This window comes from Dendrobates tinctorius, unplaced genomic scaffold (genome assembly GCF_039654945.1).
Source record: "Dendrobates tinctorius isolate UK_male_01 unplaced genomic scaffold, ASM3965494v1 ptg000044l, whole genome shotgun sequence".
Classification (NCBI taxonomy): Eukaryota; Metazoa; Chordata; class Amphibia; order Anura; family Dendrobatidae; genus Dendrobates; species Dendrobates tinctorius.
In genome coordinates, this window is record NW_027361712.1 from 20,868,071 (window position 1) to 20,894,513 (window position 26,443).

At 42.9% G+C, this 26,443-nt stretch overlaps 1 protein-coding gene across 9 annotated transcripts in view; it reads left to right on the forward strand.

Annotated features, from left to right (window-relative positions):
- Positions 1–26,443, forward strand: part of CARMIL3 (capping protein regulator and myosin 1 linker 3) — a 155,971-nt gene that overhangs the window by 20,910 nt on the left and 108,618 nt on the right. For all 9 annotated transcript variants that reach the window (XR_012232183.1, XM_073575419.1, XM_073575417.1 and 6 more), the window contains exons 3-6: positions 2,970–3,020; positions 11,664–11,723; positions 12,350–12,468; positions 24,150–24,250. Coding sequence is in view for 8 of the 9 variants with exons in the window: in XM_073575419.1 (XP_073431520.1) it covers positions 2,970–3,020; positions 11,664–11,723; positions 12,350–12,468; positions 24,150–24,250 (331 nt within the window). In the remaining variant the exon portion in view is untranslated. The remainder of the gene's footprint in view (positions 1–2,969; positions 3,021–11,663; positions 11,724–12,349; positions 12,469–24,149; positions 24,251–26,443) is intronic.

The following is a 26,443-nucleotide window of genomic DNA, read 5'->3' on the forward strand; positions in this document are numbered from 1 at the left end:
GTAGAAAGGAAAAAGCAGCTGGGTCAGGAGTAGAAGAGGGGAAGGATAAATGCAGGGACAAGAGACTTCCTGTTTCTACATAGAGCAGAAAAAAGGACTAGCTGGGTAGACAGGAAAAATGAGCAATTGTAAGTACACAGTGCTATATAATATGGTGATTGCAATAAAATAAATGGGTAAAAATATTGATGGGAGGGCTTCTTTAAGATAGAATATTTTTTAACGTTAGCTTACAGTTATTGTTGTTTCTTCATTATTATTCCAGTTTCTCTTCAAACAATAACAATACTTTTATTGCTTTCTTAAAGAAGCTGTTCCATGAGAACACCTGGGTTCCATAAACTGTAACATATATATATGTAGGTGCCATAAAGATGGGTCACCCACTTCTAGCTCCAAAGAGTGACTTATGCATAGGAGGCGTTGACATGGGCACACTACTGAAGTGAATGTGTGATCCCCTATAGCTTCCACTAGTGAAATCAGTTGATTGACAGGGGTTTCAACTACCAGATAAAATAATTTTGTGAGATAATCTTTCAAGAACCCATTTTAAAAAAAGGCTATCTCAATACCCCCTTCTATATTGTTGGCCATTAGAAGGATCTGTCACCAGATATCACAGTATTAGCTGCATACGTTATGATCTCTTTGATCCGCTGATGTTGATGTCAGTAATAATCCTGATATTAAGATGCACGTTTTATGAGCCTAACTAAAGAGTGAGGGAATCTGTGACCACCTAGCCTGCCTGACAGTTGCAGCTTATACTGAGAATTTTGAGATTTCAGCAGTAGCCAGGAGAAGGGACACTGAGGAGCTATCAACCGATCTAGATGGGTTGAGATTATTTTGGAACTTTCAGACTGCATTATGCAGCCATTCTGTTGTGGATTTTCAAAATAAGTAAACCAGCCTCATGAGGTCAATGAGTTCTTATTAATCATATATGCAGCCTGTCTTGTAAAACTTTCCAATCCCAGTAGTTACACACTCTCCGGACTACAGACTGTCATGATCCCAGTGCAGGTTTTGACCTGCACATCAGGGGTTAATGTCTTGAGATCAGTACAGGCTTTGACCTGCATGCCTGGTGTTAATTATTGTTGCCTCTCTTTGGTTCAAGGAGAGCTTCTTATAGCCCTGGGAAACTCCAATCCCCGTCAGTTATACTTTTGCCTTTGGCTGAGTGTGGTGACCCCTGTGTGCCTGTGCCTTCCGATTGTCTTCTAGCTTGCTTATATGGTTCTGACCCGTGTTATGATTGAGTCACCGAGGAGGAAAAAACAAAACACAAGCTCAGCCCAGAAAATCAGAGAGGTTGGAAACTAGCGGATTGCAGACCCCTAATCCTATCACACAACTAGCAGTAGCCGTGGAGTGTTCCTACGGTGATCCTAGACACCTCGTCACAGCCGGAGATCTAAATAAGCCTAAAGAGAGAAAAGGGAAAAACTGACTGCCCCAGAGCAGACCCCAAAGCAATAGGCAGCCCCCAACATATAATGATGGTGAAAAGAGATGAAAACACTAAAACAGATAGAAAGATAGGTTGAACAAACGATGGGGCCCAAGCTAACTAAAAAGGACAGGACAGAAAAGCTGCTGTCTGCAATCCGAGAAAACCCTGCTAAAAATATTACCAACACAACTGATAAGCAAAAAGGACCCTGAAGTCACTAGACTTCAAACCCTATATCAGCACTCAGAATATTCTGAAAGCAGAGCAAAAGAGAACACTGATCAAGGAATAAGAATCTAGCACACCCCCGGCCGGGGATGGCTGAACTCAAAAAACAAGGTAAAGAAAACCAAAACTAATAAGTTCAATAGCAGAGCAAAAACTTATCTTTGGGAAGCAGGAATCAGACTGGTCTCCAAGAATCCAGCAGAGAAATCACCAGCCACTCAGAAGGGCGTCGGCTGCCTTATATCCAGTCTGAAGTTCCTGTTACCCAGTCACAATCCACCTGATCAGGTGTTTGGTTTCTTTCATCCAAATCAGCCTCACTACCTTCCTTCACCAGAAGAGGGAGATCCTCGGACACAAAAGGTGAATGAACAAATGAGCTCACAACAGACCCGGTTCTGTCCCCTATTGTGAGTTTGTCTCTTGATTCTGTACTGTGTATCTGCTTCTCTGGTTTCTGACTCATTGCCTATGTCCTGACTATTCTCTGATTGCCCCTCTTGTACTCTGCTGCTATCTCCATGTATGATTCATTGCTTACGTTCTGACTACTCTCTGCTTATCCCTCTGGTACCGCGCCGCCCTCTCCGTGTATGACCTCCCGTTTGTCTGACCTGAGGATCTCTGTAGTAGAATCCTGCATTCATCTCCAGCAGGACGCCAAGCCCCGCCCCCTGCGGTCACATGATCTTAGGTCCTTCACTGCTTGCTACTTTCAGCATCCCAGGTCCTGTCTGCCTGAGCGTTCCCTGCAGTATCTGACCCCGGGCCCTCCCGCAGTGTGGGTGAGTCACCCTGTTCAGCAGTGGCAGTTCGCTGACAGGACCCTGACACAGACATTGCACATATGGCCGCCTGTAGGTAGTAGTAGTTGGTAGAGACTACGGGATGTACCTGCTTTATTCTACTCCGTTCTCTATTGTTCCCCCTGGGGCCTGTATAGTTGGTTACACTAATCCCGACTAGTACTGCACATTGTATATACCTACACACCTACGCACATACGCACATGTTTATTCTGCTAATGTGCATTCGTGATTTTGCTCATGTTTTAGTAAAGTGAATATCATACTACAGTTTCTTAGTGACAAGCTGAGAAAATAACTATTTATAGGACCTCCCTGATTGTCTTTTCCGAGATAAACAATTCATCGGGGTACCACAAAACAAAGCATGGAAGTTTCCATAGCAACAGATCCATTAAATCACTTGCAATTTTTTGCCATGGTTGCATACGCTCATATCTTTTAATAAAATCTGTCTATATATTTCTTCTCAGGTCACAACATGCTGGAGATTCTATATATTCTACATCAAACTGCCAGCAAAGGTGAGTAATCTATTAACTAATGTGGATTATTAAGAAAGAACTGCTTTTGTGAAAAAAATCATTGTCAAGACTCCTTCAAGGGGCGAAATATAAAGAGAAGCTAAAAGGCAGAAGTCTTGGTACTGTGCGCTATATCCAAGAATATGAACTAGACAGCCGTTTACTAAAAATTACCCTTGGTCAGGAAGATGATCACCGACCACAGATTTGTGAATAGCTTGTGACCCTCATCTGTTTAATACAGGGAACCAAGGCACCAAAGATCCAGACAAACCAAGAAGTCCTACATAACTATTGTTTGTCCTTCTAGCCAGGTGGCCTGACCAAAGACATGGTTTGCTTTCCAAACCTTTCCAAATCCAATTGTTTATTCCCACGTTAACAGCTATCCACATCCTTTTAAGTCCCAAAAATGTTATCTTGGAGATTCCAAGTACAGCACTTGACTATGGCCATCAGTCCCATAGACAATGTGTTCCTCGATTACATTATTAATGAGACGTTTACTAACACCGTTATTGGGAACAGTGTAGGTTTCAGTATCTGGACCACCAGTGATCAGCATGTCCTGTGAATATGTGAACTAGGAATATCTCCTTAATCAAGAGTAATCTTATTCAGTGCTTATCCCTATTTTATAGGCAATAAGTTCCTGATCGCAATTTATCTGACTGCTGTGAACCACACTGATCCCAAGAGGCGGGGGTTTCGAAGAGCTCCTTGTGAATGGAACAGTGGTTTATTATGCATACTGCTGCTTCTCTCATTCCTATGAGAGTGTCAAAGACTAGATGAGCACATTATTATTATTATGCATTTATATAGCGCCATTTATTCCATGGCGCTTTACATGTGAAAAGGGGAAATATAGACAAGTATAATAAACATGTGTAAGACAAGGGACACACAAGTACATAAGGAGAGAGGACCCTGCCCGCGAGGGCTCACAGTCTACAGGGATGGGTGAGGATACAGTAGGAGAGGGAAGAGCAGGTCGTGCGGTGGTTCAGTAGACCAAGGATCATTGCAGGCTGTAGGCTTGTCGGAACAGGTGGGTCTTCAGGTTCTTCTTGAAGGTTTCCGTTGATGGTGAGAGTCTGATGTGTTGCGGCAGAGAGTTCCAGAGTATGGGGGAAGCACGGGAGGAAGCGATAAGGGGAGAGTAGAGAAGGAGATCTTGAGATGATCGAAGGTTGCGTGCGGTTAGGTACCTGGAGACCATGTCACAGATGTATGGAGGAGACAGGTTGTGGATGGCTTTGTATGTCATGGTTAGGGTTTTGAATTGGAGCCTCTGGGCAATAGGAAGCCAGTGAAGCGCCTGGCATAGGGGGGAGGCTGGGGAATAGCGGGGAGACAGGTGGATTAGTTGGGCAGCAGAGTGAAGGATGGACTGGAGTGGTGCTAGAGTGCTAGAGGGGAGGCCAGAGAGTAGGAGGTTGCAGTAGTCGAGGCGGGAGATGATAAGAGCATGCACTAGTGTTTTTGTGGTTTCGTGGTTGAGGAATGAGCAGATCCGGGAAATATTTTTGAGTTTGAGGCGGCAGGAGGAGGCGATGGCTTGGATATGTGGTTTAAAAGAGAGCGCAGAGTCGAGGATCACCCCGAGGCTCCGAGTGTGCGGGACTGGGGATAGAGAGCAGCCATTGACATTGATGGATAGGTCTGGTGGAGGGGTAGCGTGAGATGTGGGAAAGATGATGAATTCTGTTTTAAGAATAAATGGAGCGACAGTGAGCATAATCGACCACCTCTTCAGATCCCTGGTTCTTGGGATCAGTTGGGGTCTCGGCAGTTAGAACCTAATGATTGGAAAGTTGTTCCCTATCCAATGAGTAGGCAATAACTTCCTGATCACAGGGAGGCTGGCTGCAGGAAACCACACCAATCCCAAGAAATCTGGGTTCTGAAGAGTCCCTTGTGAATGGGGTAGGGGTTTATCATGCGTACTGCTGCTTCTCTCATTCTTATGGAAGTGGTGAACACTGGTAGCGCACAGTCTGGTGGTCCCATTAAGAATAAATTGAGCAGCAAGTAAGCATAATCGTTCACCTCTGCAGAACCCCATTTCTTGGGATTAGTTGGGGTCTCAGTGACTAGAACCCAGTGATCAGGAAGTTATTCCCTATCCAATTAATAGGTGATACCTTCCAAACTTGAGAATACTCTTTTAAGTGGGCACATACAAAGTTTGAACTGTAATGCACTATGTAAATATGTACTTTACTAATTAATTTATTATCAGGTAATCCCCCTACACCCTCTAAAGGCCCCATTACACATAACGATGTCCCAGCGATCCCACCAACGATTCGACATGGATGGGATCGCTGGGACATCGTTAGGCTGATCGCTGGTGAGCTGTCACATAGACAGCCCCTACAGCGATCAGGACCAGCGAGAAAGCTGGTTTCTAATGTAAACATCGGGTATCCAGGAGCCGCGGCTCTTGGATACCCGCTGTTTACCTTGGAAACCGGCGTACACGCTGGTTTCCAAGGTAAACATCGGGTATCTAAGAGCCGCACGGCTCCTGGATACCTGCTGTTTACCTTGGAAACCAGTGTGTACGCCGATTTCTAAGGTAAACAGCGGGTATCCAAGAGCCACGGCTCCTTGATACCCGACGTTTACATTAGAAACCAGCGTCCAGCATCGCTGATCGCTGATCTCTCGCTGCCACACGCAACGATACGTGCCACACGCTGGCGAGATCGCTGTGGCGTCACAAAATCAGCGATCTCGCTAGCGAGATCGCTGTGTGTGATGGGGCCTTAAATCCAAAGAACACATGTATGCGTAATAGTGCTCCGACACATACTGCTAGTCTGATCTGTACACATGCGCACAATCTGCAAAAGCGATCATGAAGGAATCTGGAGGTGGTAGACGGTAGACATGAGGTCAAACACTGAGATGAGATCCAGTACAGGGAGCGCCCTGGCCGACAGTGTCTCTCAAAAACAAATATTCCAGGCAGGGGATACTCTGTCTTATGCTACTATAAAAGGAGATGCCCGGGAAACCTGTTATATAGCTTACAAATAAAAACGCTTCTTTCTGAAAATCTTAGGACATTTTTTGGTCACTCATGATGACCTCCATAGTTTGCACTGATAGAGACTTTGTTGGTATTTTATTTGAAGAGATGCCATTGGCCGGGGCGCTTTTAACGCTGGATTTGATCACAGTATTTGACCATATGTCCACCTTCTTCCTCCTCCAGATTCCTTCATCCTCTTTTGTGGACTGTGTGCAGATGTACAGGCCATTGTAGCAATATATCACAAAGCACTACTAGCTTGTACCCGTACATGTTATCTTGGGATATCACTGGAGCAGTGACTAGAGGGGTGGATTACCAGACACATTTTGTAGAGCGCGTGTAAACTTATACTTTTGATGTTATTTTTTAAGTGAGCAGATACCTGCTGCCACCTGGGAGAGCGTGGATTCCTATCATACATCCATAACTGGTGTTTCTATAAGTAGGAGAAGCGCTGATGTTTTTTATTTTATTTTGTACTGTCTAAATCCTCTCTGTACCTAGACCAAACCTGCTCAGATATCAAACAGTCGACTTAACCTATAAGATAACACAGATAATATCTAATGCACGAGCTATGGTCCCTTCTTCCCAGGCAGGTTCCTGTTCTTTAGTAGACTTAAGTTATAGTGGTGAATTTTTTTGACCTACAGTATATCATATGCTTCATTGACTTCAATCTTTTCCCATTTGCTTTAAAACTTGATTGTTTCCTGGCCATCTTGCCTTCTATCTCTGTTTTATTCTATAGCCAAGTCCACACATTGCAGAAAATTTCCGCTGCAGATTTGATCAGAAATCTGCAGGCAGAATCCCCATATGTAACATGGAGATACAGGTGAAACCAGACATTTACATACACTATATAAAAAGACACATATGCATGTTTTTCTCAATATCTGACATGAAATCAGAATATACCCGTTTTAGGTCAATTAGGATTACCGTAATTATTAATATTTACCAAATGCCAGAATAATGCGAGAGAGAATGTTTTAAAGCATTTGTATTACTCACTACAAAGTCAAAAGTTTACATACATTTCAGTAGTATTTGGTAACATTGCCCTTAAACTGAATGACTTTTGTCCAACATTTGGGATATCTTTCCACAAGCTTCTCACAGTAGTTGGTTGGAATTTAGACCCATTACTCCTGACAAAACTGGAGTACTGATCCAGGTTTGTAGGTCGCCTTGCTCGCACCTGCTTTTTCAGCTTTGCCCATAAATTTTCAATAGGATTGAGATCAGGGTTTTGTGATGGCCACTCCAAAACATTGATTTTGTTATCCTTATCCCCTTAGCGACTGCCAAAACGCCTTTTAACGGCGGCTGTTAAGGGTACTTAAACCACAGCGCCGTTAATTAACCGAAAAAAAGCTCAATTTTCCATTTAATTTCTCTCTCCTCTAATGTGATCGCACATCAGAGAAGAAAAAAATAGGGTCCCCCGATCCCCCCCGATACCTCCATTGTCCCTGGATCCTTCTGCATCCCCCTGTGAAGTTCCCCGGGCCACCAACATCTTTTGGGAGAAAATGGTGGGCGCATGCGATCTGCCGACCAGCACCTGGCAACAGTAGGACATTTTTTCTATTAGTTCATTTTGATCACTGTGATAGACCCTATCACAGTGATCAAAATAAAAAAAATAGTGAATCAAACCCCCCCATTATCACCCCCTTAGCTAAAAATATTAAAATAAAAAAAAAATTTTATTTCCATTTTCCCATTAGGGTTAGAGTTGGGCAAAAGTGAGTTGGGCTAAAGTGAGTTAGGCTAAAGTTAGGGTTAGGGTTGGAGCTAAAGTTAGGGTTAGGGTTGGGGCTAGGGTTAAGGTTGGGGCTAGAGTTGGGATTACGGTTAGGGTTGGGATTAGGGTTTAGGGGTGTGTTGCGATTAGGGTTATGGTTAGGGTTGGGATTAGGGATAGGGGTGTGTTGGGGTTAGGGTTGGAGTTAAAATTAGGGAGTATCCAATATTTAGGTACATCAGGGGGTCTCCAAACCTGACATGGTGCCACCATTGATTCCTGCCAATTTTGCATTCAAAAAGTCAAATGGTACTCCCTCCCTTCTGAACCCTGCCATGCACCCAAACAGTGGCTTTTCCCCACATATGGGGTATCGGCGTACTCAGGAGAAACTGCACAACAAACTTTTTGGTCCATTTTCTCCTAATACCCTTGTGAAAATAAAAAAAAATTAGTTCCAAAGTAAATTTTTTGTGAAAAAAGTAAAATGTTCATTTTTTCCTTCCACATTGCTTTAGTTTTCGTGAAGCTCCTGAAGGATTAATAAACTTCTTGAATGTGTTTTTTTGCACCTTGATGTGTGCAGTTTATAGAATGGTGTTACTTTTGGGTATTTTCTGTTATAGTGACCTCCCAAACTCACTTCAAATGTGAGGTGGTGCCTAAAAAAATGGTTTTGTATATTTTGTTGGAAAAATGAGAAATCGCTGGTCAAATTTTAACCCTTATAACGTCCTAACAAAAAAAAATTACGTTTCCAAAATTGTGCTGATGTAAAGCAGACAGGTGGCAAATGTTATTTATAAAACTACTTTGTGTGACATCACTCTATGATTTAAGGGTAAAAAAAATTAAAATTTGAAAATTAAAAATTGAATGAACAAAAACCAGCAATTTAGGAATGCTTTATTTTTTTTCCCCCTCCATTCCGCATGTGGTAAAATTAGTATGGCAGCTTTATTCTTCGGGTCACTATGATTACAGCGATACCTCATTTATATCGTTTTTTTATGTTTTGGTGTTTTTTACACAATAAAAACTTTTATAGAAAAAATATTTTTGCATCACTTTATTCTACGAGCTATAACTTTTGTATTTTTTTGCTGATGATGCTGTATGGCAGCTCGTTTTTTACGGGACAAGATGACGTTTTCAGCGGTACCATGTTTATTTCTATCCGTCTTTTTGATCGCGTTATTGCACTTTTTCCAAGCAGTATGATGATACTGCTTGGAAAAAGTACAATTTGCTACTTTTTTGTGTTTTTTTTTATGGCGTTCACAGAACGGGTTAACTAAGGTGATACTTTTATAGATAGGATTTTTACGAACGTGGCGATATCAAACGTGTATTTTTTTGTTTATTTTATTTTTTTTACATAAAAATGTGTAATTTTTAGGGGATTTTTTAGGGAATTTTTTATATTATTTTTAATAATTTTTTTTTACATATTTTTTTTTTAAATGGTTTTTTTTTACCTTGTCCCTTTATGGGACTTTCACTTTCGCTTTCACTTTAGGTATAATACATTACAATGCTCCAGCATTGTAATGCATTATAACAATGCTGAGAGCTGCTGACACCATGCTGGGAGCATGATCTCACCAGCTCTCTGTAGGTAAATGACCCAGAGGTTGTCATGACACCTCCGGGTCATCATGGCACAGGTCGGACCCCGCGATTACATCGCAGGGACGCCGACCTGAGGCAGAGGGAGCCCCCTACCCTCTGCCTCCCCCTCTGAACGCTGCGATCACGCTCGATCGCAGCAGTGAGGGGGTTAACAGCCAGGGGCGGTGGGGGCTCCGCTCCTAGCTGTCAGTGCAGGAGGCTCAGCCACTGCAGCGCTGGGCTCCTACACTGATCAGGCAAGGAGAAGCTCAAATTTCAGCTTCTCTTGCTGATCAATGCTGTGTTTGGTCTGTCAGATTGACCGACCAATCGCAGCGCTGTGGGTGCAGGGACCAAGTGCAAGGGTCCCTGCCCCCCTTTCTGTGCCTCTCAGCTGTCATAGACAGCTGTCGGCACTGAACTGAAACTGCGTGTTTACACGCAGTGACAGTTCAAAGGCAGGACGTGCAGAGTCCGTCATGGTGCTGAAAGTTACCTCCTGCCATGACGGACTGTGCACGTCCATAGACATAAAGGGGTTAATCTGGATTTTTTATGTTTATTTTGGAGTAATGACTTCTTCCTGGCAGAGTGACATTTCAGTCCACTGGTTTCACTGTGGTTATTGACACAATCTTACCAGCTTCTACCATCATCTTTACAAGGTCTTTTGCTTTTGTCCTTGGGTTGATATGCACATGTTGGACCAAGGCATGTTCATCTCTGGGACACAGAACCCGTCTCCTTCCTGAGCGGTATGATGGCTGGACTTTCCCATTGTTTGTACTTGTGTATAATTGTTTGTGTAGATGAACGAGGCACCTTCAGGTATCTTGAAATTGTATCCAAGGATGAGCCAGACTTGTGCAAGTCCACAGTTCTCTTCCTGATATCTTGACTGATTTCTTTAGACTTTGCTATGTTACTACACAAAGAAGCAGTGTGTTTCAGGTGTGCATTAAAATACATCCACAGGTGTGTCTCTAACTAACACAGATGTTGCTAAAAAAACTATCACAAGATTCCAAACACATGACATCATCATATGGGCAGTTCAGAATTGTTTAAAGGCATAGTAATCATAGTGTCTGTAAACTTTTGACTTTGCAGTAAGTAATAAAAATGCCTTAAAACATTTTCTCTCTCTCATTATTCTGGCATTTGGCAAATATTAACAATTATGGTAATCCTACCTGGCCTAAAACGAGAAAGGTTTATTCTGATTTCATGTCAGATATTGAGAAAAACATGCATATGTGACTTTTTATATAGCGTATGTAAACTTCTGGTTTCAACTGTATACTTGTGGATTTGGCTTCAGATTTCACCTTACTCCAATGCAAAGCGTACAATAGAGTGAACTCCACAATGAAGATCTTCACAAGAATGAGCACGATGCAGATTTGAATTCCACACCATGCTTTAGGCCACAGTCACATGCTCAGTATTTGGTCAGTATTTTACATCAGTATCTGTAAGCCAATACCAGGAGTGGGTGATAAATCCAGAAGCGGTGACGTGTTTCTATTAGACTTTTCCTCTGATTGTTCCTCTCCTGGTTTAGACTTACAGATACTGAGGTAAAATACTGACCAAATACTGAATGTTGGAAAGTAAATGGAATCTGTCACCAGGTTTTTGCTATCTAATTTGAGAGCAACATGATGTAGGGGCACAGACCCTGGTTCTAGTGATGTATCAGCTATTGGGTTGCTTGCTCCAGTGTTGATAACATCATTGTTTTCTCTGCTGCAGTTCTAGTATTTCTCTGAATGCTGAGCTCTGTATAACTGTGCCTCACACCACTGATTGGCAGCTTTCTGTATACTCTATGCATTGACAGAAAGTGGCAAATCATTGGGGGTGGGGTTACACAGAGCAGGAGGACTACATGGCATGAGACAACTAGTCCTATAGTGATAATCTTCTGCTGATAAAACACTGATTTTACTGAAACTACAACAAGCAGCCCAGTAAGTGACACGTTGCTAGAATCAGGGTCTCTACTCCTATATCATGTTGCTCTCAGTTTAGGAGGCAAAAACCTGCTGGCAGATTCCCTTTAATTTCCATGTGGACTTTTTCAGCAATGTGTGAATGGAATTTTAAAATCCCCAGTTACTTGCATTATACTATAAATTGCTGCAGATTTGTGGTGTGGAAATCTGCACCGAGTCCTGAATCCTCTTAATAGTGACCTTGACGTTTCCATATTTTTTTTTTTTTTTTTTAGATTGAAAGCTCCTTCAGTGTTCTGGAAATACGATCTCTCACAGCTATCAGTCTTAGCCAGGTACTGAATATGTGTAACCATTGTTGAGCAGTGATATTTACCTTCTTAGTGAGAATTACAACAATATCATTAAAGGGGTATTCCCATCTCCAAGATCCTATCCCAATACAGTATGTAGTAGATGTAATAATAATATTAGCAAATACCTACAAATAGAAATGTAGTATAGTTCTTCTGATTCGCTATGTCGCTTTCCCCATGTGCACGGCATTGCAGGAGCTTAGGTATCCATGGTTATGACCACTCATACAGTGTTACTTAGCTGTTAGTAGTCGTAACCATGGATATCTAAGCTACTGCAATGCCCTGCACATGGTGTAAGGGGCGTAGCGAATCAGAAGAACCATACTACATTTCTAAGTGAAGGTATATGCTAATATTACTATTATTACACCTACTACATATTGGGATAGGATCTTGGAGATGGGAATATCCATTTAAGTTTCCCAAACTTCTAACTCACTACTCTCATCCAGTTCTTAATACTATATGTATCAGATAGGCCAAAAATTTGGATCTGATACATAGTGTACTAACGTAAAATTGAGATCATCCTACATTATTTACCACTATTGTCTGTGTTTGCTGTCTTCGTGCTGCCATTACCATTTTCTATCCTCTTGCAGATACTTATTGAAACAGAGAAGGGAAACTTCCAACTGACCCTCGGCTCTCAGAATACAGATCAGCTGATTAACGGCATCCAGGCCACTTTGTCCAAAATATTTCCCACTCCAGATACAGTGTAAGTTCCCATTTGGAAGTGACATCAGATCTTTGTCTTGTAACAAGCATCGTCTTAATTAGAGCTCAGCACAGTCGATTGGGAATTCTTTAATTGCAGTTTGCAAGTCGCTGTAGTAAGAATTGAGATGATATGGATAATCTTTCTCTGCAATGGCTAACAGATGTAATAAATACTTTGCTGGTATTTTAGATATTAACTACCTACTCTGCTTATTGGAATGATGATTAGGATTGTACCTCTGTGTAGTAAAGGCCAGAGCAAGCTGCTCCCTCCCCCCGCAGCATTGGCAGAGGCCAACATGACAATGGGTTGGAGGGGGTGAGATTTGCTAAAGGGGTTTTTATAGGGACGGTTAGGGGTGGGGTACTTCAGTTTCACGCTACTAGAGATGAACAGCAGTCCCATGGTCACACCGCTGCGCATACCATGGTGTCAGTAGCGCAGATCCTAGAAAATCTCCGGTTGCCAGGAGAGTTGCAGCCACCCAGCTGGCTACAGAGGCAGGTGGCTGCTATCATCTGCGGGGTCGGTGGCGGCGGAATCCCCACGGGAGCGGTATTCCCGACGGGTGCGGCCTCCGGAACGGCTGTCTCCCAACGCGGCTCCTTGGACCAGGCGCAGACGACCCTCCAGAGACCCTCCAGGCCGGGCGCCAATTCGTCAGCGTTCTAGTAGGCCCCGGTCTGGGAGGAATCTGAGGGCCAGGCAAGGTCCAGCGGCAGTTAGCAGGCCCCCACCTCAGCTTGTGTTGGGGGCGGAGCCTGCACACCAGGATACACGGAGCCAGTGACGTCACGGCGGCTCATCATGGTGATGACCCAGTCGGGCAACCCGTCTCTACTCCTGCACGAGACTTAGGGATTCTCCAGGACGTCAAGCTGGCAGGTGGTACCCGTATACAGCCAGGGCTGCCGACCCTGTTATTGACCACGGGAGGGCACTCTACAACAACAGGAATTTTGTTGGATGCTTTGCAGCCTCTATGTCCGGTGGGAGGATAGGGTAGTGGGTTAGTGTCTGGGAGAGGTCACCCTCTCAGGTGCAGTCTGCAGGTCAAAACGGGTTCTATGGAGTGGTCCTGTCCAGGGTCGTGGGGCCTGCCAGGGCCATGATATCAGTATCATCGGGATCTTCAGGATTCGGGCCTCAGGCACCCGAGGGTTCATCACAGGAATGGCATAGCGGACGGATGTCTGGACACGGGATCTACGGCTGGGGGGATCACAGCTCCCTCGCAGACCTGTGAGTATTATTCTATGTCTTGTCCATTTCCTCCATTGTTAATGTCTCCTGTGATGGGGTAGTCAGGTAGCCAGGTCAGTAGTTTTGGGTCAGGGGGTGGTGTTGTGAATTCTCTCTCTGGCTTCCCTCTGGTGATTACTGAAGGTAGTGGAGCTGGTCAGATTGACAGAGGGGTTGCGAGTTTTCTTTCTGGACTCCCTTTGGTGGTTACTGGAGGTAGTGGAGCTCATCTGATTGACAGAGGCTTGCCACCTGATAATGAGGAAGACAATTGGAGATCTGGGGTTTCTGATTGGGATTTAAGACAGCCGGCTCCCTCTATCCCTGCTGGTGATTTTCTTCCTGTGCCCTCTGAGGTCTGATGTCTCCTGCTCTTTCCCTGCAGTGTTCAGCTAAGTGGATCATTTGTTATTCTGTTTGCATTTGATCTGGTTTTGTTTATCTCTGCTCCGGCTCCAGCTCCGGTTGGGGCTGTGCTGAATCACCGCCCATATGTTACTGCATGTGCCAGTTTGTTTTGTCCCCTGTTATATTGGTCTCTTTTTGCTTTGCTTTCAGAATATACCAGAGTGCTGATATAGTGGGGGCGAAGTCGTGCGACTTCAGTGTTTTTTGTGCATCAGATGTGTTGGACTTTTTGCAGGATTTTTTGCGGAATTGCAGACAGTGTCTTTCTTTTCCTGTCCTGTCTAGTCAGTGTGGGCCCCATCGTTTGCGCAGTCTATTTTTCTGCCTTCGTTTGTGTTTTCATCTTGTCTCACCGACAATATATGTTTGGGGGCTGTCTATTCATTTGGGGGCTGCTCCGGGGCAGTTTAGATTTCCCCTTTCTTGCTTTAGGCTTCGTTGGCTCTCCGGCTGTGCCGTGGCGTCTAGGATCATCGTAGGCACGCTCCACGGCTACTGCTAGTTGTGTGGACGGGATCAGGGGTCTGCATCCGCTTAGTTACCAACCTCTCTGGTTTTCTGTGGCTTAGCTTTGGCCTGCTATCCTCCTCGGTGCCCTTTCATAACAGGGTGGGTGTTCAGTCAGATGCTGTGGGGGATGGGGTTAGAAAGATTCTGGGTAATGTGGGGGATTTGCTGACACATTTGGAAGGCAGCAGAAAATATGCTTAATGATCCAATGATCTATAAACGGGTATCTTCGGATCCCTCTTTCGAAATCAAGAATCGTATTTTCAAAATCATCGATGAGGGATACAGTATTGGCTTTTTGAACTCAAAAGAAAAAGAGTATTTAAAAGTTCTAAATCCTGTAATACCTACACTGTATGCCCTCCCAAAAACCCACAAAAAAGTTTATCCACCGCCCATGAGACCGATTGTATCGGGCATTGGATCAGTAGGAAAAAAATTGGGTGAATGGTTAGATCTCCTTTTACAACCTCTAGTTCAAAGAGTTCCCGGTTTTATCAGGGATAGTACTGATGTACTAAATACATTTGATGGTTTGATTTGGGACAACAATTTCTCATGGTTAACAGCAGATGTTGTTTCACTTTATACTACAATTCCCCACAAAATAGCACTAATTGCGTTAGAATTTCATCTGCGCAAATATAGCAATTATTCCTCTGAATTTCAAAATTATATAATTGAGGTTGTTCATCTATTAATTTCTATCAATTATTTTCTTTTCAATACAGAATACTATATACAGATAAATGGCGTTTCTATGGGGGCAAAATATTCCCCCTCATTAGCAAACTTGGTAATGAGTTGGTGGGAGGAGTTATATGTTTACAACTGTGATAATCCATTTATTGATAGTATTCAATTTTACGGTAGATATATCAACGATATTATCATAATTTGGAAGTCAGACATATCCACTATACAGGATTTCAACTTGTATCTTAATAATAACATGTCAAATCTTAAATTTACGATACGGCATGAAACTTCAAGTATTGATTTTTTAGACTTGAAATTGGAAGGAATAGTTAGTAAACCTGTGATTACACGTACTTTCAGAAAGGACACAGCTGGTAACACAATATTGCACGCTAAAAGTCACCACCATCCGAAACACACTATCAAAAGTGTTCCGGTGGGTGAAATAACGCGTGCAAAACGCAATTGTAGCAGACAGGATGATTATGAGAGGGAGGTATCTGACATTAAAAAATGCTTAAGTAAAAGAGGTTATAACAAATGGAGTCTGGATAGGGCAGAAAAAATAGTGGCAAAAAAATCCAGTTTTAAAAAACAACAAAATATCACTGATGACTCTGTTAATCCTGTAACTTTAATGTTACAATTTAGTAACCAATTTTCATCTATTAAAAAAATCATTAAACACAATCTGTCTATCTTGAAAGAATATTCTGAGATTGAGAAAATCATAAAAAAAGGATTCAGAATTGTCTCAAGAAAAGCGCCCTCCATCAAACATAGTCTGTCACCTAGTTTTCTAAATGAACATCAGAAGCACACTACAAACTGGTTAGATGTAAAGGGATTTCATAAATGAGGTGCAAACTCGTGCAAAATGTGTAAATTCACTAATAAGTGTAATAAATTTAGTGATTGCAATAATGATCATATGTATGAGATTAAAGATTTTATAAATTACAACTCTAAAAACATTGTCTATGTCATGGAGTATGCGACCTGTCAGTTGAAATATGTGGGGACTCTGGGGAGTACTAAACGCACATTAAAAACTAGAATCAGGGAGCACATCTGTGGGCCCCTGAGGATTCAGTTGCCACAGAGGTACTGCACCTCCTCCTGAGGTGTGGTACCCCACCATCCAGGTAGGTTGGAGGCTCCTGACCACACTCCAACACCTGCATCCCACACAACACAGTAGTTCAGCAAAGCCACATTGCGGCTCCCTGCTTGGAACACGAAACGTGCTGGGAGGCGGGTGGAGTTAGAATACATCAAAGAGCGGGAAGGTTTAGGATTTCAGTCAATAAGTCAGTAGGTCAGTCAGTGGGAGAGAGTGAGGAGAGAAGATCCCTGGGAGAGGGATGGAGGAAGGAGGTGCTGCAGCAGACCTCAGTGACCTGGGTCTGCTGGCACGGGAAAGGAAAGAAGGAGAAAGACATTGAACAGAAACCTGATCTTCTATAAGAAGGAGAGACTAGTACGGAACGAAGGAGTAAAAGGGAACAGAGGACGTGGGTTAGGAGAGAACCCTGCCTAAAAGTTCTAAGGGCAAGGCCGGGGCAAGGTCCCCGAGGTTGTATGGATACTAATGGTCCTACAGCAGACACCGATGGAGTAGTGAGCTGTAAATGCACTACTCCCATCTAAGACTTGGTGGCACAACAGCAACTTGGATAGCGAGCCGGGACTCAGGAGTAAGGAGTCCCCGAAGCAGGCTGCAGCTGTCTGCCGTACAAGTATGGTTCTTGGGAACATCTGTCAGGAGGAACTCCAGTGTAACTCAGTACTAGGAGTACTTCACACCAAAGGCGCTATAAAAGGAGAAGTTCAGAAAGGCACATGTTGGCGGAGTGTTGGAAGGGAGTATTCCATCTGACCTGGAGGTTGACTGAGTCCCTGACCCGGAGGACATAGCACGGAGGCAGGCACCTGTGTGTACTACAGACTGTGAGTAAAGCTTTGGAACTACATGCCCTGGTGTCCTCCAATTATTCCTGCGCTAACACACCCTGTACCATTGCATCTGGGTACCAGCTTCTACACCGCCTGTGCCTCTCCTCTACCCCTACATCTACACTGCCCTGGGACTACAGCTCCACCTGTGGGGAGCTACACCATCTTGGCTGCACCACACCACCAGTCCCAGAGGATCTGCATGCAGCGTCGGCTTAACATCTCACTTGCCGAACACCACAGGTGGCGTCACGAACTATTCCTTTAATCAACTACATTTCACCATTCAAACTTCCCCTATTAATTGGGCGCCCAGGGCCACGGACCGGGTCACCGCTGCTGTGACACATCCCGCCGACACCGGCCCGGTACCGAGTACCCCACAGCCCTGGGAGGGCGACCCACATCCATGACGTGGAGAATTTCAATCCTTTTAGGAATGTGTCTCAAGTTTCCAAACACTTCATTGAAGTTCACAACAATAAATTAGATCCATTGAGGGTTTATGGCATAGAAAAAATACGCAGACCGATTAGAGGTGGTGATACAGAAACTACACTAAGAAGCAGAGAGGCGTGGTGGATTTTCAAACTAAATACAAGAGTACCACAAGGTCTTAATAAAAGAAAAGACATCATGCTTTTTTATTAACCCATCAATGTGTTTTTGTTTAGATAAATTTAGATCTGGTTATTTGGAGACAAATAGATAATTAAAAAACATATTCATGGATTTATTCATGAAGAATTGTTATAGTTCAGGGAAAACATGCGATCCTTCATTCTCTAAATGCACATAAATTATTAATAAATAGATATAAAAAATGTGAAATAATTTATTAATAAATTGATAAAAAAGAAACATGTGAAACAAAAAGAATAAGAAGTGTTGAAAATGAAGTAGACAATTTGATTATTTATATTGCATTGCGAATACCAGCATTGCAATTTATTCTTTCGTGATCTGTTAAATAATTTTATTGATCATTGTTATAAATATTTATCTACAAATAATTTATAACTATTCCTTTTACTTCTCCTTTTCTATACAAATAGTTTGGCTTAATATATAGAAAATAATAATATAAGAACATAAAAGAAAATATAAAGATAATTATAAGAAAAAGAAATCAAAGAAAAACTGTGCGCATATATATGGATAAATGAGAATAACTTTATTAATGTAAAAATATTATATGCATATTGCTAATTATCCTATTTGTACCCTTCAGTTGTTTCTAAATTTATGATTTTCTTCTTTGTGATTTTAAATGTATTTGTACTTCATGTGTTCTCACTTTGTTAATTGTCTAATTATTTTACCGGTGTGTTGACCGGATTCAGCATAAAAGGTCTGTCGGTAATATTTGCTTGATATCATGACTAAGGGTGCACAGTCAGCAGAAACGCGTTGATAACGCAAGCAACCTTTGTACTATGCTGGCATTTTACCTCGTCTGTACCATATGAATTGAAGTGAATAAAAGAATAGTTTATTTTCACTACATCGTGGAGCTGGACAATCCCTTCATTTCATGGGTTCAGTTATTCCTAGCCAAATTTCTTATCCAGTGTCAGTGTCGGTGCAAACGGAAAAGGAGAAGGAGTGTAGGATTCATTTAGATGATAGGGCGTATGTGGAGGTTGATGCTTATTTTGAGGGTCCGCTTGGGGCTCATCTTAAGAAGGAAGTGTGGAATAAATCTAGAAGGACGAATATGTCGAGATTTTTCCCTGCTTCCTTTGGAGAAGTTTAACTTAGATAAAGGTAAAAAGGAGGATAGTCAGAAAGAGGAAGAAGAGAAACGGAGGTGGAGCCTGATCCCTCAAATATTTGTTAGTTGGCTCCAGCCGTTTGCTATTTTGACAAGTGTTATAGGGGAAAAGGCGCCGGAAAATTGCTCTCCTCTGTTCTGCTACATGGACTGCATAATGTTCCTCCGTTTGATGAATTGGTTGTTTCACCCTTGAGCGTTGTTCCTAAGAAGGAGCCGAATAAATGTAGGCCTTTTCATCATTTGTCTTATCCTCGTGGGAGGTCGGCGAATGATGGGATTTATCTTTAGCTTTGCGCCGTGGTTTATACGTCATTTGATGAAGCGGCACGTTGGGTTCGGAGTTGTGGGAGGGGGGCCTTTCTGGCAGAAACGGACATTGAATCTGCTTTTAGATTGTTACCTGTTCATCTTGAGAGCGTTAGGTTGTTATTGGGGAGGGGAGCTTTTTTGTTGATATATGTTTACTAAAGGGTTGCTCTCTATCTTATGCATTCTTTGAGGCATTCAGTTCTTTTCTGGAATGGGTTGTTCGTGATGTGTCCGTTTCGACTCGCTGATACATTATTTGGATGATTTTTTGTGTATTGGTTCTGGTCATTCCAGCTGCTGTGAAACCATTCTGAGGGCAGTTGAGTGGGTGGCGGAGCGTTTTGGGGTACTGATAGCTCCGGGAAAAACAGAAGGGCCCCCTATGAGCCTTTCTTTTTTGGGCATCATGATTGACTCGGTTAAATGGGAGTTCAGATTGCTGGAGAAGGTTGTAGTTTTGTGGGAAGAGGTGGCTCGGGCGAGGCGCTTAAGAAGTTGTCCTTGCGGGAAGTTCAGTCATTTCTCGGTAAGCTGAATTTTGCTTGCCACATTATTCCATTTTCTCTCGTCAATTGGCTAGCGCCACTGCGAAGTTCGAGCTCCACATCATTTCGTTTGGCTATTTAGGGAACATAAAGCTCATTTGGAGGTTTGGGATAGGTTTTTAGAGCAATATAATGGCCGTTCATTGCTTATGGAGGTGGCAGTGGGAAACGTTGATTTGGATTTGTTTATGGATGCCTCAGGTGGGGTTGGTTTTGGGGCATACTTTAGAGGTCAGTGGTGTGCTTCCAGGTTGCCGGAAGATTGTTTTTTGTCAGGTCTGGTCAAGAATATAGTGTTGTTGGAGATTTTTCCCATTCTGGTAGCCGTGCATTTATGAAGGAGGGATTTTCAGGACAGGAGGGTACAATTGTAATAACATGGGGGTAATATGTGTGATTAATAGTTTGATGGCATCTTCGCCTCCGGTGATTCGTGTACTTTGGCAACTGGTTTTGACCTGCCTGTCTATAAATGCGTACGTTATGGCTTCTCGTGTGCCAGGTCTAAAGAATTATATTGCTGACTCGCTATCTTGTACGCAGTGGGAGCGTTTTCAGTCGTTGGCCCTGTAGGTGGAGGACAAGGTTTTGGAGTGCCCGGCGGAGGGGATTAGCGCGGCTTTGGCCTTTGGCTTCAAGCTTTGGGATCAGAGGGATTTGACAAAAGTGTTTTTGGTGAAAAAGGCGTTGAAAGGGTTTAGGCAAGGTGGTAGTCGGGGTGATTGTAGGCATTCGGTGTCGTTTAACATGTTGGAACAGCTGGGTGGGGTTTTGGATAAGACTAGTTCAGATTTTGAGGCAGGTCTTTTTCATTTGGCTTTTTCACTTGCTTTCTTTGGAGCTTTAAGAGTGGGGGAGATTGTGTCTCCCAGTAAAAGTAGAGGGAGGGTCTTTTAGCCATGGACATGGTGGTCACGAACGGGAGTGGGAGTTCTGGATTAGGCGGTTGAAAATAGATGAAAAAGGGTAAGCAGTTAGCATTATTAGCTGTGCTTGAGTCCTTGATGTGTCCGGTACGCTGTTTTCAGTTTTATAATGGTGGTCAGCCTTGCCCGGGGGGCGGGGCGTTATTGTGTCATGCTGATGGTTCATTTTTATCAAAGTTTCAGTTTATTACTGTGATTAGGAAGGGTTTGGTGTTGTTGGGTCTGAAAGGCTCCCGGTTTGCATCTCATTCTTTTCGGATTGGGGCGGCAACGGAAGCAGCAGTTTGTGGTTTGGGTCCTATCGGAGTTATATTAGGCCTCAGGGAGCTGGGGCGGATTTGCAAAATTGATGTGGTATTGTGGTTGTTTGTTGGTGGGAAGGGATTGTGGTGTAAGTTGTTTGTGTTTTTTTGTAGGTTCCGTCCCCTTGTTGATTTGGATCTTGGGCCATTCATATGTCCACTGGGGAACGCTGCATGCGGATGTGCGGCGTAAGGAGAGGCAGCTCGGTTTTTCCAGGAATGTGGCAGTGATCAGGTGCCTTGGTTTCAGGGGGATGGGTTGGAGCAGGGATCTGCAGGAGCTGCATAGCAGCGCCAGGCTTGATAAGCCACGTGATATTTTGGTATTACATGTTGGGGGTAATGACCTGGGATTTTGCCCTTTTCGGTAACTAGAAAAAGACATTATGCATGATTTGCTTCAGTTATGGGTGTCTTTTAGACTGATGACCATTGTGTGATCGGAAATTGTTCAGCGAAAATGTTGGTGTAGTGCAAGATCAGTAGAAAGGATTAATAAGGCCAGAATAAAAATCAACAGGGCCTTGTCCAGTTTCGTGTGTAAGATTGGGGGAGTTGTGGTTCGTCATTTTGAGTTGGAAAAATGTGATGAGGAATTCTGGTTGGCAGATGGGGTATATGTGAATGCTGTAGACAGCAATCTTTGGGCGCTTGGCTTACAGGATGGGATGGAAACGGCCATAGCATTTCGTTGTGGGGGTCTCAGGCATTTGAGGTGGTCAAAAGCCTTCATTGTGGCAGTTGGGGGGTCCTTGAATTTGGTGCTAAATTGGTCTGGGGGGTCCATGGGTATATGGTTTCCCCAATTGGTAATATATTATGGTTTTGGTCAGATGATTTTGGGTAAACCATCGACAATACCAGTGTCAGATTCTTCAGGTTTTTCAGTAGTGATGAGCACTAGTGCTCCCTACTCGACTTTGCTCGGGTATGCACAGAGTAGAGTGGGTCCATGGGTGTAGGGATTCCCCAATTGGTAATATATTATGGTTTTCGCCTCATAATTTGTGGGGGGGGACTTCGGCAATGGTTTGTTGGATCCCCACCCAAAAAAGTTTGCCTCATCACTGTACATAATGTTCTGTGTATACTGAGGGTCCTGTTCCAATTTTTGTTTTGCCCATTCTGCAAATTCAGCGTGCCGATCTGTGTCATCCTCGTTGAGATGCTGCAGCAGCTGGATTTTGTAAGGGTGCCATTTGTAAGTAGCTAATATCCGCCGAAGGGATGTTCGACTGATGCCAAATCGGCACGCTGAATTTACAGAATGGGAAAAACAAAAATTGGAACAGAACCCTCAGTTTACACAGAACATTTTGTTCAGTGATGAGGCAAACTTTTTTGGGTGGGCCATTTATATGGATACACCTAAATAAAATGGGAATGGTGACAGTTTTCTTGCGTAGGGTGTCTTGCATTGAAATCTGCTGCACTGACCTGGGTACTGCGTTCACCAGACATCAACACAATTTCTCTCCGCTCCTCACATGTTAATCTCTGCGACATGTCAATGGCTGTAAACAAAGAGAAACTTGTAAATAACTCATGAAAGAATAAAGTTACGTTAAAACCAAGCACACCATTGTTTATCTTGTGAAATTTTAAATAAGGTTGATGTATCACATGACCCTCTTCCCATTGGAAAAAATAAAGTTGGATCCAAAATGACCAACTTCAAAATGGCCGCCATGGTCACCACCCTTCTTGAAAAGTTTTCCCCCTCCCATATACTAATGTGCCACAAACAGGAAGTTGATATCACCAACCATTCCCATTTTATTTAGGTGTATCCATATACATGGCCCACCCTGTATACACATAGAATAGATAGATATATAAGTGTCAGTGACACACACATATATTTGTATATATATTGCATAGATAGAAGAAAAGCCGGCAATTCAGCAGCCACGTACTGTAAAATCACAGCAGGAGCCGACAGGATAGAATAGATGGATTACATACAGTATATACACATAGAATAGATAGATATGCAGATGTCAGTGACATATATAATTAGTACAGTGCGTGTGCAGCTTCCTATACATGTATTTAATTAATAAAAGATTATTTTTCTGAAAAAAATGGCGTGGGCTCTCATATAATTTTCTTATCCAGCAGAGGGAAAGCCGATGGCTGGAAGCTGATGTTTATAGCCTGGGAAAGGGGTAATACTCATGGAGCTTCGCAGGCTATTAATATCAGCTCACAACTGTATATTTAGCTTTTGCTGTCTATTAAAATGGGGGACCATAAAAAAATGACGTAGGGTCCCCCTATAATTAATAACCAGCAAAGGCTATTCAGACAGCTGCGGGTTGATGTTAATAGCCTAGGAATGGGCCATGAATACTGCCCCCCCCAGGCTAAAAACATTAGCTATCAGCCGCCCCAGAAAAGGCGCATCTCTAAGATGTACCAATTCTGGCCTTTAGCCTGGCTCTTCCCACTTGCCCTGTAGCCTGGCAAGTGTATTGATCAATAAGATGCCCCCATTACTAACCCCATAGTTATATCATATAAAAACACACCCACCCAGAAAAAAGTCCTTTAATTGAAAGAATGACTCAGACTCTTTTAATAAATCTTAAGTAAACCATACTTACGACCTCGCCCATTCCACCAATGCCATTGTCTTCAGCAAAAAAGTTAAAAATAAACAAACAACAATATTCCGCACCTTTTCGCAGAGAAGTTGATATTCCATTTGTCCCATGATGGGTCTAGCTCTGCTACATCTAGATGGCAGGCTGTATGGTTGCATGATGCGACCATACAGCCTGCTATCCAGCAGAGACACTGAGCAGCGTGTGCTCAGTGACTCCCTGTGAACTCCTATTCCCTGTCTGACGGCACCTTGAGCGTGAGAAAGTTCTTCTGCTCACGGTGCTGTCAGACAGGTCCTGGGAGTTCACAGCTGATGAACTCACTTCACCTAACTGATGTAATTTACTGATTTACTTTTTCTGTGGTCCTCACTCATTTTTTTACTATTATGCACTAGATGTCTGGTCAGGCGACAATATCCCGAGTCTGCGGACAGTTCGCGAAATTCATCTCCAAACTCCGACACTGCTGGGCTTCCCCCGACCCCTGGGATCTGCGGTGAGACATTTTGTATATGATTACATAGATGTCGCTTCATTATAAGGCTTCTTTCCTCATCTTTGTGTTCTGTTACCGTTGTATGGGTACATTTTATTTACGCGCTTATCATATTACAAGGTATTTTAGTGAGTACAATGATAATATTATATTAGTAATAACAATAGCTTTTCTTTATTTGGCATGAAAGTCATGATAAAGAATAATGATTATGTGAGTGCAGGGGTTCTTTACAGTTGGCTACAATTTTATTCCAGCAATGTTACTTGATAAGGATGGGGGAAGCGGATTCAGAATCTGGACCTGAGGCTATTAGAAGAGGGCTTGTGATAGTCTCCTAAAGACAACCCCTTTAGGGATTGTTCTGTACCTGCCATATTAGGATGAAGAGCCTCCCTTGACTGAACACAGAGACTTCTAAGGCTAAGTGCACACGTATCAGAAAATTTCTGCTCAAAAACCTGACTCCCTTCCCAGAAACCGCGCCTTTTTTGTCTGCGCGTTTTCGTTGCGGTTTTTGCACGTTTTTTGTGCGTTTTTGATGCGTTTTTTCCGGCGCGTTTTCAAAACGCATTGAACTAGCCTGAAACGCGGAAAAATCCGCAAAATTAATGAGCATGCTGCGTTTTTTACCGCAATGCATTTTTTTCGCATCATTGTGCACAAAAAGTGCTAAATGCATAGGAATGAATGGGAAGCTTCTTTTTCGCGTTTTTCCCACGGATTTTTTGGCAAATCCGTGGGAAAAACCGCAAAAAAAACGCTGTGTGTGAACACAGCCTAACAGTAATCCAGATTATAAGGAGTTAAGTCTGTACAGTTTGTGCCAGTATTAGCTCTTGTGGGATGATTAGATGTATTCTGCCGAGCTCTTAGGATCTGCAGGAAATTGACCAAGCTCAATATTTAATTTGATATCTCTTTTTTCCTGAAGCAAAAAAACCCTTAGATCTCAAATGTGAAAGATATCAGCAAGTCCAATTGTACAGCATGAGACAAATACCAAATATAGCTTTGTATTGCTATCCAAAGCCTAGTTTATACGATTGATTTACGGTATAGAAGGGATCCTGCTACCTAAGGGCACACTTAAAATTTCTAAGGCTTTTAGCATTACTTGTGCCGGAAACCAGTCTAATTCCATTCTGTTGTCACATTTAGCCTAAAGGGGTATAAGATTTAAAACTGTTATCCCTTTTCATTTCACCAGTTTTCTTTCATAACCAGAGACTGTTGAATGCTTTCTTGTATATACATATTGCCTAATGTATTTAATGTATATTAAACAACTCTATACAGGTTATATAAAAAGTCTACACACCACTGTTAAAAGGCCAGTTGTCATATCAAAAAATCATAGCAAGAAGAATCGTTTCAGAATTTTTTCCACCTTTAATGTCAGGTATAATCTGTACTATTTCATTGCGAAACAAACTGAATCCTTGTAAGGGGGGAAAGAACAATAGCAAAACCATCACAATGTGGTGGCATAAATGTGAACACCCTCTTGTAGTTAGGGATGTGGTAATGTTCAGAATTAGCCAATCACGATTAAACTCATTTTAAATAGTAGTAAGTACACAGCAAAGGGATCCCATTATTGACAGTAATCAATCGGGAGAAGGGTTCAAATTTTTTTCCCAAGGTATTAGATATACTGTGGGACATTGTAAAGACGGTCATTAAGAAGCGGCTTAACCGTTTCACGACCTTTGATGTACCAATAGATTATGGTCAGTTAGGGGTTCCCGATCTTTGATGTATGGGTACGTCATGGCAATCATATGCCACACATGAGCCGTGCCCATGTGATTGCTTGGCTTACGTGATAGCTGAGCCCCGGCTGTGACTGTCGGAAGCGGTCCCGACTGTTTTTCCCCCTAAATGCCGCAATCAATATCGGTCGCAACTTTTAGGAGGCTAGGAAAGAGAGTGGCTCCTTCTCCTGTCAGATCGCCTACCCCTCCAAGATGTCATCGCGAGGGCCCAATCATTGTCATGGCAACCTGAAGTCGTCATGATGACCTCCAGGTCAGCCAGACAAGGAAAGCCTGTTAAACCATGCCAGGAGCATGGTCAAAGAGGCATCTGTCAGTGTAATACTGACAGGTATAATGCATTGTAATGATGGTGCATTGCAATGTATTGTATCAGCAATCAAAGTGATAAAAGTTAAAGCCTATAGAGTCGCTA